General features: G+C 30.1%; 3 protein-coding genes across 5 annotated transcripts; all 3 read left to right on the top strand.

Moving 5' to 3' along the window:
- Nucleotides 1-5,747: 5,747 nt before the first annotated feature.
- Nucleotides 5,748-8,503, top strand: LOC126668936 (putative F-box/LRR-repeat protein At3g18150). Its single transcript, XM_056104512.1, has 3 exons — nucleotides 5,748-6,843; nucleotides 7,280-7,459; nucleotides 7,959-8,503. The coding sequence occupies exons 1-3, from the start codon at nucleotides 6,076-6,078 to the stop codon at nucleotides 8,238-8,240; spliced, it is 1,230 nt and encodes a 409-aa protein (XP_055960487.1). The 5' UTR covers nucleotides 5,748-6,075; the 3' UTR covers nucleotides 8,241-8,503.
- Nucleotides 8,504-12,090: 3,587 nt separating this feature from the next.
- Nucleotides 12,091-14,860, top strand: LOC126668933 (F-box/LRR-repeat protein 25-like). Of its 3 annotated transcripts, none has more exons than XM_050362178.2 (5): nucleotides 12,091-12,270; nucleotides 12,572-12,697; nucleotides 12,798-13,762; nucleotides 14,196-14,352; nucleotides 14,456-14,546. In XM_050362178.2, the coding sequence occupies exons 2-5, from the start codon at nucleotides 12,691-12,693 to the stop codon at nucleotides 14,458-14,460; spliced, it is 1,134 nt and encodes a 377-aa protein (XP_050218135.1). In that variant the 5' UTR covers nucleotides 12,091-12,270; nucleotides 12,572-12,690; the 3' UTR covers nucleotides 14,461-14,546. The 3 variants fall into 3 exon arrangements, with proteins under 3 accessions (XP_050218135.1, XP_050218134.1, XP_055960846.1); XM_050362177.2 differs by having other exon boundaries at nucleotides 12,094-12,270; nucleotides 14,196-14,366; nucleotides 14,456-14,860; XM_056104871.1 differs by lacking the exon at nucleotides 12,572-12,697 and having other exon boundaries at nucleotides 12,095-12,270; nucleotides 14,196-14,366; nucleotides 14,456-14,860.
- A 2,663-nt stretch (nucleotides 14,861-17,523) lies between these two features.
- Nucleotides 17,524-20,001, top strand: LOC126668932 (putative F-box/LRR-repeat protein At3g18150). Its single transcript, XM_050362176.2, has 4 exons — nucleotides 17,524-17,663; nucleotides 17,952-18,934; nucleotides 19,357-19,527; nucleotides 19,617-20,001. The coding sequence occupies exons 2-4, from the start codon at nucleotides 17,978-17,980 to the stop codon at nucleotides 19,923-19,925; spliced, it is 1,437 nt and encodes a 478-aa protein (XP_050218133.1). The 5' UTR covers nucleotides 17,524-17,663; nucleotides 17,952-17,977; the 3' UTR covers nucleotides 19,926-20,001.
- Nucleotides 20,002-22,020: the final 2,019 nt, after the last annotated feature.

Raw genomic sequence — 22,020 nt, forward strand, 5'->3', positions numbered from 1 at the left:
ACCCAAAATATAATTATGGTTCGGTTATGGTTTAGTTATAAAATAATTAAATTGCGGTTTAGTTATAAATAATCATACTTACTGAACCGACCAATGCACGCTACTAGATAAGACCATAGCTTGGACTTTCTATTATAATTCACTTTACTTTAAAATTTATAAAAATATTGATGATTAGGCCTTGAAAGAGATTTTTTTAGGTAAATTTTGTCCATCACGTCATCCGTGGATTAAGACTATCACATTATGACACGTCATTAAAATAGATAGGAACAGATTTGATAAATACTTATAACTCTCGGATAGAGTATTCGAACGGAAAAATCCATTAGATAATGAACTATTGGTTCTAAGCCATCTCTGGCGATGAATCAACAATTCGAAGTGCCGATTGATCAGACTCGGACCGAGAAGTGTTAGACGACTCACATCAAGCCTGTACTCTAAGTGGTATTATCTTAATATTATTATTCAAATGTGTAAAAAAAATAACAAATAAAATTACAATAATACCATATTTTAATGATGTGTCATAATATGATAGGGTAGTCCAGAATGAGGTGATAAATTGAATCTGTCTAATAATTTATCTTATTAAAAATAATCCTTTTTTCTAAGTCAATAATTAGGTTAAATTAATTATTTAATTTACATAAATCATTTCAGCTGCTTTAATGTTCATTCTTTATGTTAGATTTCTGCAGATATTGAAACTATTGCTTGCTTTTATACAGAAAAGTAGTTGGTGACGCTGAGAAGGGTTATTGTGGAGTTTTTAGAGTATCTCTAACCCAAAATCCATTTTTAAATTTTAATTTACACATTTTTAGGTTTGTTACAGTGTTTTTACTCCAATCCATTATCCCATTTTTCACACCAAAAGAATATTGAGAAAATTACACCAAATCACCCAAAAACTCAAAAGTTTGTATAAATCACCCAACTTTTTTTTTTTTGCAAAAATCCCTCAATTTTAAAAGATTCTTTTCATCCCTACCTTTTAATAGTTGTGATTACTATTTTATCCCTATGGTGTATTTTACCTATTGTGTTTTCATTACACCTAATAATTTCTCCTCATTTTACATAAACCGGCCAATTCTAACCGAATCACCATCGGTCAGACCATTATTGGCCGGTCAACGGTCAGACCAATGCTGGTGAACGCCGGTCGGACCACCAATGGTTGGTGGTCTGACCATTTTTAATGGTTGGACCAATACTTATTTAATAATTAAAAATTAAATAAAACATTATATTGGGGTTAAGGGGATTTGAACCCTTGATCTCTTACAAGAATGACCAAGTGCTTTGCCATTAAGGCAAAGGCTTATTGCTGTCAACCTTTGCTCTATAATGTATATATATATATTATATACATCTGATTATAAATTTATTAGAATGAAATTATTTTTAAAGTATAAAGTAAATATAAATTAAATATCAGTTTAAATTAAAGTTACTATTAAATAAGTCTAATTTAATTTATGTAATAAATATTTACACAGTAAAAATATATAATATACATATATTTATATTTTACACTCTTTATTAATACATGAGTGAGACTAGTAAGATATTTCACTTGTTAAAATTAAAAAATATAATGGTTTCTTGGTCAAACCCGAGGTGGTCGTGGTCGGATACGTGGTGGTGGGACCTGCCATGGTGGGCAAAAATTCAATATAAACCTAATAACGACTTAATGTCAACTCAATGACAACTTAATGTTAACTTTATTATTTATACTATTAAAAATAATTTATAAAATGACAAATAAAGTAATAGTAATTTAAAAGCAAACTATCTAAGATTTTATTGACATGAGTCGAAAGTAAATTTAGAATAAATAAACTGAATATAAATTTAATATGAACTCAATGTCAACTTAATATAAACTCAAAGTAAACTTAATGTGAACTTAATATTTATTTATGTCAACTTAATGTAAATTTAATGTTCACTAAATATCAACTCAAAGTAAATATTTTGATAAATAATTATAAATTTTAAATGAAATTATTTTTTTATTATAATAGTAAAATTATTTTTTTATAATTCATACTTTTAAAAATAAACTAATTGTAGAATGAAAGTATACTATTTAAGATTTTTCGCAATGATTTATGTAAATTTAATGTCAACTCAACGTCGAATCAATGTAAACTCAATGATGACTCAGTGTCAACCCAATATAAACCTAATGTCAACTCAACGCCGAATCAATGTAAACTCAATGATGACTCAATGTCAACTCAATATAAACTTAATATGAACTAAATATAAACTTAATATGAACTCAATGTCAACTCAATATAAACTCAAAGTAAACTTAATGTGAACTTAATATAAATTTATGTCAACTTAATGTAAATTTAATGTTCACTAAATATCAACTCAAAGTAAATATTTTGATAAATAATTATAAATTTTAAATGAAATTATTTTTTATTATAATAGTAAAATTATTTTTTTATAATTCATACTTTTAAAAATAAACTAATTGTATATTGAAAGTAAATTATTTAAGATTTTTTGCAATTATTTTTGTAAATTAATGTCAACTTAACGTCAAATCAATATAAATTCAATGATGATTCAGTGTCAACCCAATATAAATCTAATGTCAACTCAACGTCGAATCAATGTAAACTCAATGATGACTCAATGTCAACTCAATATAAACCTAATATCAACTAAATGTAAACTTAATATAAATTAAACTTAATATCAACTCAATGTCGACTCAATATAAATTTAATGTCAATCTAATATCAACTCAATGTAAAATTGATGTAAACTACATGTCAATTCAAAGTAAATGTTTTAGTAAAAACGTCGACTTAATATCAACTTAATGACGACTCAATGTAAACGTAATGTCAATTCAATGTAATCCTAATGTCAACTCAGTGTAAATATCATGTCAATGCAATGCAAACCTAATGTCAACTCAATATAAATTTAATGTCAATCTGAAAAAGTAAATTATTTTAATTTTAAAATATAACTTAATATCAACTCAATGTGAACCTAATGTCAACTCGATGTGAACCTAATGTCAACTCAATGTAAACTTGATGAAGGTTACATGTCAATTTGAAGCAATTTTTTTAGTAATTTATTATAATTTTAAAAACTAACTTAATATCAACTAAATTCACTTATATAATTTATTTTGAGTTTATATCGAGTTGACATTAAGTTAATTGTGTTTCTAATACATTAATTTATAGATTTATTTTAACTTAATTTACTTTAAGTTAATATTTAATTTACACTAGTATTAATTTAATTAGAATAAATTAATTTAAATTTTAACAAGCGTAATATTTTATTAGTATTTTATAATAATATATTATTTATAATCAACCATTTTAATATGTTTATATTTAGTTTAAATGTTTTCTTATACATTATTAAAGAGTATATATAGAGTGTATATATATATAAAAGAGCAAATGAAGACAACAAACATGTTTTGCCTTGATGGTTAGACACATGGACAAAGAGTGAGAGGTCATGGGTTCTATTCCTACTAATAGCAAATTTGTATTTTATTTAATTCTTTTAAAATCTCACCACTATAGTTGATTGCCGTTGACCGCGGTGGTCCGAGCGTTGACCGCGGTGGGCCGGCGTTGACCGCGGTGGGCCGGCCGTTGACCGGCGTTGACCGCGGTGGTCCGGCCGTTGACAGGCATTGACCGCGGTGGTCCGGCCGTTGACCGACATTGACCACAGTGGTCCGGCCGTTGACCGCGGTGGTCCGGCCGGTCGGACCGGAAATTGGTCGGTGGCGGTTGGTTAGTTTGTCTAACCAAATCCACATTTGCCACGTGTCATCATTTGATTGATTCAAACATAGACCAATGAAATGTTGACAAATATCAAGGACAATATTGTCTCATTTTTTTTTATTTTGGGTTATGAGGGATTTTTGTAAACTTTTTATTTTTTTTGAGAGATTTTTGCCAAAATCAAAATGGTGAGGAAAAAGTGAAACACCATAGCATTTTTAGGGGATTTGTGTAAAAAACCCAAGAATATTCTCTATATATTCTCTTTTATATTTAATACTATTACATTTAACCATTTACCATTTCACATCTATATTTATATTTTAAACACATACATCCTCATCTATTCATGTATTTAATAATGCCTAAACAATATTAAATTAAATATTAATTTTTTTAATGTTATTTAATGTCCAATAATAAAAAATAAAACAATTAATAATTAAAATTGAAATAATAAAATTAAAATTAAAATAACACATTTTGGTGATTTTTATGTTTAAATATAACGTAATGTTTATGTTCAATATAACGTAATTTTTATGTTTAAATAAAAAATATGTTGTTTAAATTTTATATATTTAATTTAAATAATTTAATGTACCTGTTTTATTTTTATCAATAAAAATAATTTAGATTACATTATTAAAAATTTAATTGGTATTTAATAAAAAGTTGGATCAAAATGAATATATACAAAGTTAGGTATATAAATTGTAATTAAAAAATAAATATTCAATTGATTAAAAAATAGATTTGTGTGAATAGTACATACCAAGAGGTGAGTTGTTACTATTCACAAATAAAGAAATGGGGCGGAAAGTAGGTATGGGTTAGAGTTGAAAAATAAGACCTATGCCCAAAAATGAGTATGGGTTGTTGGAGATTGTCTTATGTAGACAAAGATGCTTGGGTTTGGTGTCAGTTTCTAGAATTGGTTGCAGTTCTATAACAAACGTTTGATCTTAGGAAAGTTTTATTTATTGACTATGTTATAAAGTGGACTACAAATTAGGGAAGACATACTAATTTTCTCCTCAATTTCAGTGGCCTGGTTTGATGCTTTTCGTAGCTATTCCTTTCCCTGCTACTTGTAAAACGTATATAAAATATCACATTACTACTGTAATACTGTATATTACTATAATATAAATAAATTACGCATCTCATTTGAAAATTATGAATAAAAGTATTCTAAAAGTATACGGATGGTACACTAAATAATAAATAGAAAGATTTCGATTTTTTAAGGGATAACGTATTAAAAGAGTCTAGGAAGTTATAAAAGTGTTAGAATCCCAATAAATAAAAAACATCCGCACTAGTAATTTCCAATCTTCCAATTTTTATTTCCAAAATGGAGGGAAATATTTAAGCCTCTCCACGGAAAATCTGTAAATTGTCTCATTACAATTTTTAGGCCTAATGTCTTAAAAAACCCCGACTTTTTAGCCCCTTTTCAATCATAAATTGACGTTGAAAATTTGTCAATTTTACCCTATTTTGCATTTTTGTGTTTCAATTGTACCCTGAAAAATTAAATTAACGTCCTTTGCGTTTAAAAATTTATTTAAAACATTCTCCATGTCTCGCATATATTAATTGTATATTTTTAAAATTTATTTAAATTTAGTTAAATTAATTAAGAATTTAAATTAGTGTTAATTTGATTATGGTTTTTAGTTAGTTTTTAAAAATAAAGGATTTATTTGTACTTTTTTGAATAAAAAAGAATTTAATTTCATGTTTAGACTTAATTAATTGAATGATTTCATCATTTAAGTAAAAAAATCAACAAAAATTAAAATATTGGAGTATAATTGAAAACGGAAAATTTAAAAGTGGATAAAATTGATAAATTTTCAACGTCGGGGTGGAATTGAAAAAAAGTTTAAATGTGAGGGGTTTTTGAGTGATTAGGTCCAATTTTTAATCTTTTTTTTCCTTTGCCTCTGCTTGCCGTCAAAACAACAGATAGGTAAAGCTTCTCGCCATTTAAATTTCCATATATTTTGTTCAGTGGTTGTTCCATATATTTCTTCATGTGAAATTGATATTAATTTCTTGTTGCATGCATGCTGGCTTACACACCAATATTTTGAATGGGTAGTCTCTAATTTTACGTTGATGGGTTCACATTAGATTTCTGTTTAATTTTGTCTTGTTTGTGTACAAGATTTGAAGGAAATTAGGGTTACAAAAATGAACAACGAGAAGAAGAAAGCTATTAGCAGACTCGAATCTGTTGGAGAAGATCGCATTAGTGAGTTGCCTGATGGGATTCTCATCCACATCCTCTCTTTTTTCCATCAACCACATTATGTGCAAAGACTTGTCTTCAAAGCTCCACATATTCTCCATCGAAATTAATATAAATGAGTTACACAAACTGTATCCGTCAATTGAGTCGTGGCTTCAATTAGCTGTGGGAAGGGCAGTTGAGTCCCTTACATTAGATTTCCCCGACGGTTTTGATAGCCTGCTTAATCGTGGCTCTGCTGAGAGAATTTCATGTTATTTGTTGCCTCAGTTCATATACTCTAATTCACATATCCGAATTTTAACTACTACGCTTTGTGAATTTGTGCCTCATGGGAGAATTTCATGGTCAACACTCAAAGAGTTGAGCATACAGCGAGCAACTTTGAATGATGAAGTCATTCAAAACATTTTGAATGGGACTCCACTTCTTGAAAACTTGCAGATGATCTTCTGCTACGGATTCAAATTGCTCGACTTATCTTTAAAACCTAAGTTGAAAACGTTGGTCATAAACGTTAATGAATTTGTTTATGGGGGTAGCGATGATGATTTTGAGCTTAAAATTGTGGGTCCTTATGTTGAGACATTGAAAATATCCGGGAGCTGGGAAAATTTCAAGTGTAAGTTGATGAATATGTCATCTTTAGTTAAAGCTGCCCTGGATTTTGAACTTATGGATGATGGAGAGGATTCCCGAGAGAAGTATCAAAATATGGGCAAGGAGCTCATTGAGAATGTTATTCCTGCTCAGCAACTACAACTAACAAAATTCAGTACTCAGGTAACATATATTCTCTTTTCTCTCTTGCAAGTAAAAACATCTAAATCTGTTTATTGTTATTGATTTTATTATATTGTATGCAATGTGCTTCTATTTGTTTCTATGTTTACTAGTTTTATTTTTTTTCTGTAGTCAGTGATTGTCATTTTCTTTCCTAGAATTTAGATATCATTCAATGTATTAGTGTCTATATTGCACGGAAAATAGTCGAGTTTTACATTTTGATGTTTCGTCTCATTTCTAAGAACTCTTTAGAAATTCTGAAGTTTTATAATTATAATCTAGTCTTATTAAAACACTCTGGCTTCGCAAATCAACCAAAAGATTGCGATAACACGCTTTAAAGACTGAGACATTTTTGCTTTTCAATTTGCTTGGAGTGGCAAATATAGATTGATAGTGATTTCTGGATTGTATTTATCTCTTATGTGCCAAGATTCTCTCAACATTGAGGATGGATGTTATGGCGCCTCTATCATTAAATTTGAAATCTTTACATGTCGAATTTCGCGGTGAAAAGTACCTCCCTGGGATTGAACGCGTACTTCAATGCTCACATAAGCTGGAGAAGTTAATTATATTTTTCGACTATACATATGGGAGAAGGTCTTCTATGGTATGTAGTTACTTCCTAATCTCATTTCCTTAAGCTTAAAATACACTTTTAGTCATTAACTGTTAGGCTCAAAAAGACCCGTTATCTATAGTCAAAATATGATGATCATGATGCACGGAAACCTTATGTAGGGAGAGTTTCCCCGTTTCAGAAACGTTTCCGTTTCGGAAACGTTCCGGGCCCTTTTTTGTAAATTCTAAAAGTTGAAAACTCGTTTCCTAAAAGGATCTAATCAATTACTCACACACTTTATAGTTATGGAATTTATTGATATGTTATATTTGTTATATATTCAAATAACTTATCTTACTAATTGTTATAGTAATAGTTTATTTATATGAAAATAATTTTTTATAAATAATTTATATATATATATATATATATATTATAACTTTATATATTTACAAATATACCCCTATGTTTTTATCATTTAGACGTTTCTCCCTACGTTTCTGTTTTCTATATTTTGAAAAAATTCGTTTCGCTATTTCCGTTTCAGTTTCCGTCTCCGTTTCCGTGCAACTTAGATCATGGAAAGGATTGGACTACTGCAGAGATACCGAGTTGTTTGGATTCCCATCTCACGACTATTGTGATATCTGGTGTATTAAAAAGTAGAGTTGTATTGGAATTTCTGCAGTTCTTGCTTATGAATTCAAATATATTGGAGAAGATGATCTTATCTGGTTTTCACCATCAAAAAGCTTTGAAATGGGCTGAGAAGCTGTCAAGATTTCCAAGGTCTTCTCAGCAAGCAGTGTTTCTAGTAGCTCCTAAATAACAACGTAGCAAGAGTGATAGTTCAGTATATGAAAGAACTACAAATAGTGGAAGATCTGGTGTAGCAAGAAATTTCTTGAAAGAAAATACTGTGTTTCAAGATGTTGATTATATTTTGTTCTAATTTATCATACTTTGCCCTTTTTTTCATTACAATAGAAAAAGGGAAATGGAATTTGATAGTTTTAAGTAGAATTATTTTTATGTCATTAGATTATGTAATGCGGGGATATCATATTCTGCACTTCCAAGTAATGAATTTTGGAGTAATTATTTCATCCAATATATGTACCACGTTATTATGCAACGACGTTTTTTATGTGTTGATAAGTTTAAGTAATCGAATAAATGTTTAAAATGTCTAAAACATGATTCAAAAGTTTGTGATTGTCAACAAATGTCTGAAATATGATTTGCATGTTTGTTATTATATATGAGAGTGTTCGTTCCGGTATAAATGGTCATTATCTGTTCCTTTCGTATTGACGTATCAGTTGTTTCTGTGTGGAAAGCAGATTTTATCATCATGCTACCAGAGCTAAACTCTAAAGGGCTGTTTGGTTCGCCATAAAAAGAGGGGAATGGGAATGAAAATGATTCTCATTGTTTATGTTTGTTTTGTCAAATTATATTAGGAAATGGGAATGTGATTACCACTTCAATGGGAATCACCCATTCCCTCCATCCTATGGAAATGGACTTTTGGGAATGGGAATCAAAATTTAACAAAATATTTTAATAATAAATATATAATTATTAAAAAAACTATTTTTAAAAAACATACTTAAAATAATAAACAAAAACTTTTTTAATATTTATTTTTAAAAAATAATTTTTTTAGTTTTTTTTAAATAATTTTTTTATTTTTTTAAAATAATTTTTTTATTTTTTTTTAAATAATTTGTTAAGTTTTTCCAAAATAATTTTTTTTTTAAAATAAATTTTTTAAATTTATAAATTTTTTTTTAAATTTTTTTTATATAAAAATATATTTAAACAATAAAAAAAATATTTTTAATAAATAATAAATAATTTTTCTATTAAACTTTACCCATTCCCATTCCCACATTAATTTTGAACCAAACAAAAAATGAAAACAATCATTCCCATTCCCATTCCGATTCCCATTGTGATTCTGATTCCCAACCTTGAACCAAACGGCCCCTAAGTTAATTTGCCAATTAGAAAGGTCTAACAAATAAATGTATAAAGAGTTAACTGTAAAAAGATATTATGAAACTTTAGCATGTTTTCAATTATAACATGAATCGTAAAATGTGAAAAAAATCAAGGGGTAATGTCATAAAAATTCACGAACTTTACACGTTTTCTGATTTTAATCATGCACTTTAAATTTTCTCATTTTCATGCACTAACTACCACTTTTTCTCAAATTCATACATGGTGCTGAGGTGTCACGGCTTCATTGGTGTAATTCGCTGAGGTGGAGGTCACTTTACACCAATGAATGAGTGCCACGTCAGCACCGTGTATGAATTTGGGAAAAATTGGTAGTTCGTGTAAAATTCATGATTTTTTTTACATTAACCCAAAAATCAATAACCGACATTTATTTTTTGATAAATCGGTACATCAAATTTTTATTGAAAAAATGTTGATGTGGCTAAAAAACAGTATATATTCTAAGATAACCTACACAAATCTTCTAAAGATACTTCTTCCTATTGTTTTTAGTGTTAATGTCATCATATAACGCAATTTTTTACGTTTTTGTTATTTAGACATAAACAACAAGACATTTCACCTAATAATATAATCTTTTATTATATGACACATATAGCATAAATGTCTAAAATGACGTCGTTTTGGTCGTCCATACGGCCAAAAATCATGTGAATAAAAATCAAGGCTAAGATCAAACCACATGGAAAACAGCCGATCAGATGGTCTCCATGATTCTTTTAGCAAGTACCGTAATATTGAAGGAGGAAATGATGATAAAAATTCCAGAGGTACAACATACGATATTGACATACTTGATGTAGATCCTAGAATATCATTTGGTGATCATGCGGTTTCTCTATTCTTGTTTTGAATTTAATTTGCAACCGGAAAAATAATTTTTTTATTGATGTAAAATAAGAGTTCGTTTTAATTTTTTAAATTATATAAAATCTTATTTATCATGGGATGTGGCAAAAATATAAAAAATTACTTTTCCGGTTGCCACGTCATCAAAAGTGACCGGAAATTATTTAAAAAACCATTTTGATATAAATATTAGAAGGTTGGGTACTATTTTGATACAAATTAAAGGTTAGGTACCATTTTGATACAAGGTGCAAAGGTGGTGTATCATTTTAGCTAATAACCCCCATTTATCGTTCCACACGAGTTCATTACGATGTAACCATAACTTCCAGCAAATCATTGCTATGTCGTTCCTCTCATTGACGGAGACAAGGTAGGGACAGGCAGTGCCTGGGCCCTACCTAAAAAAAAATTAAAATTTGCTTTTAAATAAATCAAAAAATTAATTAGTTATATAAAATAAATAAAATATTTAGGTAATTTCATTAGCCAAAAATTCATTTTAATTATAACATTTTCTGGACCGAACAAAACCTTTAATCAAACTTTACCCATATAATTTGATTTAACTGCCCATTTACTCAGCTATAGACGTAAACCTATAATAAGTTATTAGTTAATGAATTTATTCATTGTCTATGTAGAACGTACACTTCATTCAATTAACGTGTACCGTTTTAAAAATATTTCAAAAATTTGACGTTTCAGACACGAAACTTCACTTTTTACACATTAAACTTTAAAATAACATTGTTTCGACGTGTCTGAGTGTCTCGTTTCCCCATAGCCGTTTATGGATTACTTACGTCATCATTTATGGTTATGAAATGATTAGTGGAAGAACCGTTAGATTTAATAAAACCAAATCAATCCGAATTATATTATCTCTTATACCGATCAAATTATTAATTTTTACTAAAACCGATATAATTGAATTAACTAAAATATTTAAAATGGAAAACTAAACTAGCAGAATTAGTCGGTTATTTCAATCAATTTGGCTAAACCAATAAAAATATAAAATAAAAATAACTAAAACAAAAATATATATAATATTTGATTAATTTTTTAATAATTTTTTTAATATATATTTTTATGATAATATATTTATATTTCTTATAATTAAATTGTGCCCCACCTAAAATCGTGGTCTGGCTTCGTCACTGGTTCCTCTCCTCCATGTTTATGGGATTTAAAGTTTGAAGCAGCCACTCCTGAATGCTCATATTATCATCGGTCGGCACCTTGACTCTTAGTCTCCGCCAACAATCTCTAGCAACATGGCAAACCTGGGAACCTCGACTTCAGATAATTTACCTATCCTTCTTCAAACGTCGCAAACTATTATTCGGCACAGCAAAACACCTTTTCGGTTTGAAAACGTTTTGATTAAAAAGCCGGAGTGTGGGATTACTATTGAGAATAGTTGGAATCAAGGTAGGCTTGGAGGGTTGCGAGATAAGATGTTGACCTTCGTTTCAGTTTGTCATGAAATTGAAAAATGATTTTTTTTAAATACTATAAAAAATTTAATGTATAATAAAGAAATAGTAAAAAAGTAAATATTTTAGAAAAATCAGTATTTCGTATAAAAAAAAATTCAAAAATCTAATCTAATTGGTTAAACAGATTGTACACCCAAATAAATCCATCTCAGCTCAATAATATTTTAGGCGTGTAAACAATTACTTTAAAAATAATTTATTTATTCTCAAAAAAAATAATTATTTGTGTTCCAATACTTTTATTTTAATTGAATAATAGATAATTTCATTATTATAAGTTATTAATTACTTTAAAACATTTTTGAACTTTTTATTTCTGAAATGGAGGGAAATATTGTAGCCTCTTCGCGGTAAACATATAATATTTTGTTGGCTGCGAAAAAATGAGAGAATTCTGAAAACAAAGAGATGGTAAAGATTGTTGATGGTAAATCACTGATGAGTAACAACAAAATCCGCAACACTACTCTACAGGTCAGTTCTTATGTTTCTCTCTCTTGCAATTTTAATTTAAAGATTATGAGCTTCCATGGGATTTGGACCTAAATGTATGTATATATGTGTGAAATTGACATTGATTTGTTGTTGCATGCTGCCTTATACACCATTACTTTCAAATGGGTACTTCTAATTTTCTGTTTCTGGGTCCATATATCTGTTTATACACGAATTGTTTTGTCACATGAAAAATTTAGTAATTGTGTTCAATGATTTGTTTTGTGTGTTGTGAATCTGTAATTGTGACTTACTACTGCTCCAATTTCTTGTATTCAAGATTTGAAGGAAGTTAGGGTTACGGAAACGAACAACAATAAGAATTGACTCATATCTTGAAGGAAGTTAGGGTTCTGGGTCCACATTATATTTCTGTTTATAGACGAATTGTTTTGTGACATGAAAGGTTGAGTTGGGTGATGTATGGTTTTGGGTGTTTAATGATTTTTTGTGTTTTGTAAATTTGTAAGTGTGACTTACTGTTGCTCCATATTTTTGTATTCAAGATTTGAAGGAAGCTACGGTTACGGAAATGAACAACAACAAGAAGAAAGCTATAAGGAGACTCAAATGTGTTGGAGAAGATCGTATTAGTGAGCTGCCTGATGCGATTATCATCCATATCCTCTCTCTTTTGCCATCAACCAAATTATGTGCTAAGACTTCAGTTTTGTCCAAAAGATGGCACAATCTTTGGACCTATGTGCCTAATCTCATTTTCTCTCAATCTCACTTCCCAGATATTTTGATTGATGAACTTGAGTATCAATTAGACATCATAAAAAGAGTGGTCAACAAAACACTAGCCCTTCACTCTTCTTCAAAGCTCAATACATTCTCCATCGAAATTTCAGATATACGCCCATTGTATTCTTCCATTGAGTCGTGGCTTCAACTAGCTGTGGGAAGGGCGGTTGAGTCACTTACATTAGAATTCATCCACAATGGCCGTAGCTCCACTGGTTATTTGTTGCCTCAATTCCTATACTCTAATTCCCATATCCGAATTTTAACTACTAAGCTTTGTGAATTTGTGCCTGATGGGAGAATTTCATGGTCAGCACTGAAAGAGTTGAGTATATGGCGAGCAACTTTGAATGATGATGTCATTCAAAATATTTTGTATGGTACTCCACTTCTTGAAAACTTGCACTTGATCCTCTGCTGCGGAATCAAATTGCTTGACTTATCTTTAAAACCTGAGTTGAAAACGTTGGTCATAAACGTTAGTAATTATGACTCCGAGCTTAAAATTGTGGGTCCTTATGTTGAGACATTGAAAATTTCCTGGACTTCGGATAATTTCAAGTGCAAGTTGATGAATATGTCGTCTTTAGTCAAAGCTACCCTGGATTTTGAACTTATAGATCATGAAGATGATCCCCAAGAGAGCTGTCTGGATATGGTCGACGAACTCGTTGAGAATGTTCTTCCTGCTGAGCAACTACAACTAACGAATTTCTGTACTCAGGTAACATATATTCTCTTTTCTCCCTTGCAGCTAAATTCATGGAACTTTGTTTATTGCTATTGGTCTTATATCATTGTAGACAATGTGCTTCTATTTGTTTCTAATTTTTACTAGTTTTTTTTTCTGTATTCAGTGATTGTCATTTTCTGTCCTAATGGTTAGATATCATTCAATGATTAATGTCTATGTTGCACGGGAACTTGTCCAAGTTTTATATGTTGTTTCATTTTCATTTCTAAGAACACCTTAGAAATTCCAAAATTTTATATTTATTACCATTCTTATAAAAATATTGTGTTTTGGTAAATAAACCAAAAGATTGGGATAATAACATGGTGTAAAGAGTTAAGAAATTTTTGCTTTTCAGTTTGCCTGGAATGACAAATATAAATTGATAGTTATTTCTGGATTGCATGTATCTCTTATATGCAAGGCTCTCTCAACATTGAGGATGGATGTTATGGAGTCTCTATCATCAAATTTGAGATCTTTAGATGTCGACTGTCGCGGTGAAGAGTACCTCTGTGGGATTGAACGCGTTCTTCAGTGCTCACATAAGCTGGAGAAGTTAGTTATATATTTCGACTACGGTAGGTCTTTTAAGGTATGTAGTTACTTCCTAACCTTATTTGCTTAAGCTTAAATACACTTATAATCGTTAACTGTTAGGCTAAGAAAAACTGTCATCTGCAGTATGATGGATATAGAAAGGATTATTGGACAAATGCAGAGATACCGAGTTGTTTGGATTCCCATCTCAAGACCATCGAGATATCTGGCCTGATAAGAACTCGAGTTGTAGTCGAATTTCTCCAGTTCTTGCTCAAGAATTCAAGGGTATTGGACAATATGATTTTACGTCATTTTAACCATAAATATGGTTTGATATTGGCTGAGAGGCTGTCAAGCTATCCAAGGTCTTCGCAGAAAGCAGTGTTTCTAGCTCCTAAATGATGGTACTATATATAACAATGTAGCAAGAATATTTGAGATTGCTTTTGTTTTTTTACTCCTTGTTATCCATCTTTTTTAGAATATGATTAGCTCATACAAAGGCTCATGCCATATTTTGATTTTTATTAATTAGCCCTTTATACATTTTATTTTTCATCTAGTCCTCGTAAAATTTATATTTGACTGAAATTGGTCGGTAATATACTCAGTTTGTATGAAATTTGTCGGTAATATACTCAGTTTTTACTCGATCATTTCATGTTAAGTTTCATAACTTTTTCTACCTTATACCTGTTTTCTTTGTTTTTGCCGGTTGAAAACAAGATTTAGCTATGAATTTAAATTGTGTTTTCTTCATCTTTCATATCACATTATAATCGGCATATCTTATTCTTTTTAGACAATATGAGATATGAAGATAAAAAAAAGTTTTGTTATTTATAGAACTGTTTTGATTATGAAATTCTTTTATTATTTTTACTGAAAAATATATTCATATTTTATAAAAAAAATGATAACATTTTTGACAAATGTCACTTTAAAAAATAGAAAGCTATTTAAGTGATATTTTAATAAATGACACTAAAAATACATTTTTATTTTGATACTATCTCTTTAGCTGTTGAAGATAAAAATCTTATCACTTTTTAAGTTTAATTTTAATTTTCATCCTAATTTTTATCCACATTCTTCATCCATTATTAATAAAACCGACCACTACTTCTCAGTTATCTCTTTATTTCTCGCATATATTTTTCATTAATAATTCATTAAGATACTAAAGGCTGAAAAGTGTATATGAATTCTCAATCCCACCGGAAATCGTCTCGTTGCTCAAGTTTAAACCAATTACACGGCGAAGAGCGCCGTTGTCGCACCTTACTCCAGCCCAATCGTAGCAATCTACAGTAGAAATCCACAGCCGTTGTCGCACCTTACTATAGTTAAATTTTGTAAAAAATGACTGAGCAAAATTATCTGCTTTTAAATTCAAATCTACTCATGTTAAATTTCAAACTTTTGAAGCAAATAAATTTACCTTTTGCATGTATTTGTTTCTAAATTTTTTTATGTAACTGAAACTAATTCATAAAAATATATATTACTTATATGAAACTAATTCACAGCGCAAGATTATTCATTTGATTGTTTAATTTGTAATTTATAATATTTTTACAACACAAAGTAAGGTAAAACCAAATTACCGTAGCCTTTTCCAAATTATATTTGTAGAATTTGGGTTCTATCTAAATTGAGAATTCACCAGAATACACTATTTGGTGAGAATCAACGAGACCGTAATTTTCTCAATTATATAAATATATAGATAGATAGATATAAACTATGAGTATTTCTACCGTTATTTTATTTTTCAAAATAAATTTTACTTGATCTATTTATCACCGTCAGATGAATTATTATCATCTTCATTCAGTGGTGAAACTAATAAAGTCGACTAAAAATAAAATAACTATAAAAAAAGCCATAAATTATTCTATTAGGCCTTACTTGATTGGGGTAAGTTAACTAGAGAAATAGAACTTCTCGAGAAGTGATAAAAAATGTTGTTCTGTTCATTTTACGTGTCATACTAGAGAAATAACTTTCTTAGCGAGAATTAGGTAAGCTGTACTTCCCTAAATAAATAGATGTAAATACAATAACATTCCTATGCATAGTTAATATGTTATAGATAATCTAGTTTTTTTAATTAAAGTTATATTCTTAATTTTTTATTCAAATCAAATACACTACTTCTTAAATTGAATTTTAATTTTAATATTTATGATTCAAATTAAATATTTAATTTTAGACAGTACTCTAAATAATTATTTTGACATAGATTATAAATAGTTTATTGTAGTCAGTACTCTAACTCTAATAATTATTTTAATAATTTTTTAATTAATAAATATATTTAATAAAATAAAAAGACATTAGCGTAAATGATGTGTCTATCTCTATCCGTGCTTTTATAGTATAAATTAATGAACGAAAGATCATTTTACCCTCCGAACTTGGCACAAAATATCAAAAACGTTCAAATTAGCAAAGCTGTATCACTTTTACCCTGAACTTGGAAAAATCGGTTCAAAGATACCCCTACGCTGATGTGTCACCTTAATTGGAGAGTGAGATTCTAAATTTAAAATAATTAACTCTAATTAATCCTAATTAACTTAATCTAATTAAATATTTAAACATAATTAATCTAAAATCCATCTTCTTCTACTTCCACTACCACTATTCCTCTTCCTCCATTAACCACCACCAAAAACCCATCAACCACCATCCGAACCCATCAATAACCGTCCAAAACACCACCCGCCGCCGAGAAATGAACTCAAAGACGAACTCGTCTCTCATCTGAGAGACAAAAGCACGAACCCAGATCTGGGTTCATTTGAAGATGAGCAGCTGCCGGAAAGTATTTCCGACAGCTGCTCATCAGAATTTAAAAAAAAAAAAATTTGTAAAAGGAACAAAAAGGTCTTTTATATTTTTAGTTAATATAATTTTGATATGTAAGATTTTAAAATTATTATTTTTTAATTATTATGGACTAATTGATATAACATTAAAAGAATTAGGATTATTTTAAATTTTTTACCATTAAAAACCACCTAGAAAAAAAAACCACCACTAAAACCAAAGAGTGTATCTCACTCTCTTAGGTGAGAGTGGAAAGAGGAATTTTTGTACCAAAATTAACAAATTCAGGGTAAAAGTGATCCTGTTTTACTAATTTGGATGTTTTTGATATTTTGTGCCAAGTTCAGGGGTAATTAAGCTGGCCCCGAATTGTATTGTATCCCCTTCGCGGTAAACATATAGTATTTTTTTGGCTGCGAAAAAATGAGAAAACTCTGAAAACAAAGAGATGGTAAAGATTGTTGATGGTAAGTCACTGATGAGTAACAACAAAATCCGCAACACTACTCTAGAGGTTAGTTCTTCAGTTTCTCTCGCTTCGCTTCCATTGGATTTGGACCTATTTTTGTTTATGTGAAATTGGCATTGATTTCTTATTGCATGCTGCCTTATATACCATTACTTTCAAATGGGTAGCCTCTAATTTTCTGTTTCTGGCTCCCTAGTAGTAGATTTCTGTTTATACACCAATTGTTTTGTCGCATGAAAGGTTTAGTAATTTGTAATTTGTAATTGTGATTTGTTTTGTGTTTTGTGAATTTGTAATTCTGACTTACTACTGCTCCAATTTCTTGTATTCAAGATTTGAAGGAACCTAGGGTTACTGAAATGAACAACAAGAAGAAGAAAGCTAATAGGAGACTCAAATGTGTAGGAGAAGATCGCATTAGTGAGTTGCCTGATGCCATTATCATCCATATCCTCTCTCTATTGGCATCGACCAAATTATGTGTAAAGACTTGTGTTTTGTCCAAAAGATGGCACCATCTTTGGACCTTTGTGCCTAACATCATTTTCGATGAACATGACTTCCCATATATTTTGTTTGATGAACGTCGGCATCACATCATGGAAAGAGTGGTCAACAAAACACTAGCCCTCCGCTCTTCTTCAAAGCTCAATAATTTCTCCATCCAAATTTCAGATATACAAGACATGTATCCGTCATTTGAGTCGTGGCTTCAATTAGCTGTGGAAAGGGCGGTTGAGTCCCTTACATTAGATTTCATCCACAATGGCCATAGCTCCACTGGTTATTTGTTGCCTCAATTCCTATACTCTAATTCACATATCCGAATTTTAACTACTGAGGTTTGTGAATTTGTGCCTGATGGGAGAATTTCATGGTCAGCCCTTAAAGAGTTGAGCATACGGCAAGCAACTTTGACTGATGAAGTCATTCAAAATATTTTGTACGGGACTCCACTTCTTGAGGACTTAGAGTTGAACTTCTGCCATGGAATCAAATTGCTCGACTTATCTTTAAAACCTAAGTTGAAAAACTTGGTCGTTAACGTTCAAGTACTTCATGTTAACGATAGTAGATATTATCATTTTGAGCTTAAAATTGTGGGTCCTTATGTCGAGACATTAAAACTTTCCTGGAGTCGGGATAATTTCAAGTGTAAGTTGATGAATATGTCTTCTTTAGTTAAAGCTACCCTGGATATTGATTTTTTAGATGATGACGATTACATTGAAGAGTGGTATCCCAATATGGTTAAGGAGCTCGTTGAGAATGTTCTTCCTGCTGAGCAACTACAACTAACGAATTACTGTACCCAGGTAACATACATTCTCTTTTCTCTCTTGCTGCTAAATTCATGGAACTTTGTTTATTGTTATTGATATTATATCATCCTAGACAATGTGCTTCTAATTTTTACTACTTTTTTTTTCCCTGTAGTCAGTGATTGTCACTTTCTGTCCTAATGGTTAGATATCATTCAATGATTAATGTCTATGTTGCACGGGAACTTGTCAAGTTTTATACTGTGTTTCGTTTTCATTTCTAAGAACTCCTTAGAAATTCCAAAATTTTATATTTATAACCATTCTTATAAAAATACTGTGTTTCGCAAATAAACAAAAAGATTGTGATAATAACATGGTGTAAAGAGTTAAGAAATATTTGCTTTTCAGTTTGCCTGGAATGACAAATATTAATTGATAGTGATTTCTGGATTTCATGCATCTCTTATATGCAGGCTCTCTCAACATTGAGGATGGATGTTATGGCGTCTCTGTCATCAAATTTGAGATCTTTAGATGTCGACTGTCGCGGTGAAGAGTACCTCTATGGGATTGAATGCGTTCTTCAGTGCGCACATAAGCTGGAGAAGTTAGTTATATTTTTTGACTATGGTCGGTCTTCTAAGGTATGAAGTTACTTCCTAATCTTATTTGCTTAACCTTAAATACACTTATAATCGTTAACAGTTAGGCTAAGAAAAACTGTTATCTGCAGTCAAAATATGATGGATATACGAAGGATTATTGGACAAATGCAGAGATACCGAGTTGTTTGGATTCCCATCTCAAGACCATCGAGATATCTGGCCTGATAAGAACCCGAGTTGTAGTCGAATTTCTCCAGTTCTTGCTCAAGAATTCAAGGGTACTGGACAAGATGGTTTTACGTCATTTTAACCATAAATACGGTTTGATATTGGCCGAGAGGCTGTCAAGCTATCCAAGGTCTTCGCAGAAAGCAGTGTTTCTAGCTCCTAAGAGCATCTCCAAGGCTACTCTTAATTTTAAAGAGCTTTTTCTTTAAAATAAAGAGCATATTTAATATATAGAGTTTAAATTTTAATTTTGGTTTAATGGACTCTTTGAATTTTAATTCTTTATTCTGCACTTCTTCTTTTCTTCTTTAAATTAATTTCCTTTCTTCTTTCCCTTCATGTTCTTGGACTTGTCATTTTCTTAATTAAACTGAGAAAAAAAATGATTCAGCAAATTTAATTCTAACAAAGCACTAGTTTGAGATTAGTTACCAAAGTGATCAGATAAGTCATTTTTTACTTTTGCAAAAATCAAACAGAAACCTTTCGATAACCATTTGATCTCTTCCACCATAAAATTTTCACCACGAGACCTTCTATAATAGGATTCCGCAAAATTTAAATATTTGATATATCATCGGAATTTAAATTTGCTGGAAACTGAGAGTTTGTAGATAGATCGACATTAAATTTTTTTATCACCTGAGAATTCATGTTTTGTTCTTGTGAAGCAAATACGTGTAGTAATCCCTTTTTTTTTAGAAATTCCAAATATATGAAAAGTAATGCATAAAATATTAAACTGACGATTTGGCAAAAAAAAATATTAAATTGAAGTTTTATTAATGATGTGTAGAATAGAGATTGAAGTTTGCCTCTCCACATGTAGAGAGCCAAACTAACTCTCTATTTTAAATTTAAGTGATAAAGAGTTTGTTGGAATCTTAATCTATGGATTCACTCTTTAAATTAAAGAGTTTAACTCTTTTAAAGAGTCATTTGGATATGCTCTAAATGATAATACAATATTAATAATGGGCAAAAGGTACAAAAAAACCCTCCAAGTTTCCTCCAAAGTACAAATCAGCCCTTAACTTTTTTTTGGCACAACAAAATCCTCATTGTTTTTAAATCGAACAAAAAAACCCTTCCGCCATGACTTTGACAAACGGACGTTAAGTAGCTGACGTGGCACGAGGAAAAAAATTCAAAACTACCCTTAATGTTTAAAATACTTACCAATTTGATATTTATAAACTTTTTAGCATTATTTCACCCTCTACTTCTAAATAACTCTAATTTTCTAAAAAAAATCAATTAAGAACAATAACAAAACACAATTTTACCTATCAAAATTCAATTAAACTTAAATAGATTAATTAAAAATTAATAAATCTACTAAACCTATTAAATCTAATTAAATTTTAATTTTAAAATTAAATCACCATCACCCGACTCTCTCGGAACAAACGACCATCGGCACATCGAGTTAATTTTTTTATTTTTAAGCTTAAAAAAACGACCTCCGGCCACCGGAGGTCGTCCATTGAGAACAGACCTCGAATGTCTGTAACACAACCTTCAAATGTCTGTTACAGACCTTTATGAAGGTCTGGGTTATGTCTGTAACACAGACCTTCGAAGGTCTGCTACACACAGACCTTTGAAGGTCTGCTCTCAGACCTTTGAAGGTCTGCTCTCAGACCTTTGAAGGTCTTGAAGGTCAAAGTTACTGACCTTCAAAGCTCTGCATTTCAGACCTTCAAAGGTCTGCATTTCAGACCTTCAAAGGTCGGTTTCAGACCTTCGAAGGTCTGGGTTACAGACCTTTGAAGGTCTGTTCTCAGATCTTCACGACCTCCGGTAAGTGGAGGTCGTTTTTTCTTTTTTCTTTTTTTAAATGTATTTTAATAAAAAAATTAATTAGAGTTAATTAGGAAGAAAAGAGTGAAATAATACAAAATAAAGTTAGAAATATAAAATTGGTAATTATTTTGAATATTAAGGGTGTATTTGAATCTTTTATTTATCGCCACATCAGCTACTTAACGTCTGTTAGTCAAAGTCATGGACGGAAGGGCTTTTCTGTTCGATTTAAAAATAATAAGGACTTTTTGTGACAAAAAAGAGTTTAAGGGCTGATTTGTACTTTTGAAAAAACTTAGAAGGTTTTTTTACGCCTTCTGCCTATAATAATAAAGCAAGAACATCTGAGATTGTTTTTTTCTTTAACTCCTTGTTATCCATTTTTTTAAAACATGATTAAACATACAGAGGCTCATGTGCTATTTGATTTTTATGTAATTAGCCCTTTATGCATTTTATTTTCATCTTGTCCTCGTAAAATTTATTTTTAAATCAAAC

The sequence above is a fragment of the Mercurialis annua genome, linkage group LG2 (genome assembly GCF_937616625.2).
Source record: "Mercurialis annua linkage group LG2, ddMerAnnu1.2, whole genome shotgun sequence".
NCBI classification, from domain to species: domain Eukaryota; kingdom Viridiplantae; phylum Streptophyta; class Magnoliopsida; order Malpighiales; family Euphorbiaceae; genus Mercurialis; species Mercurialis annua.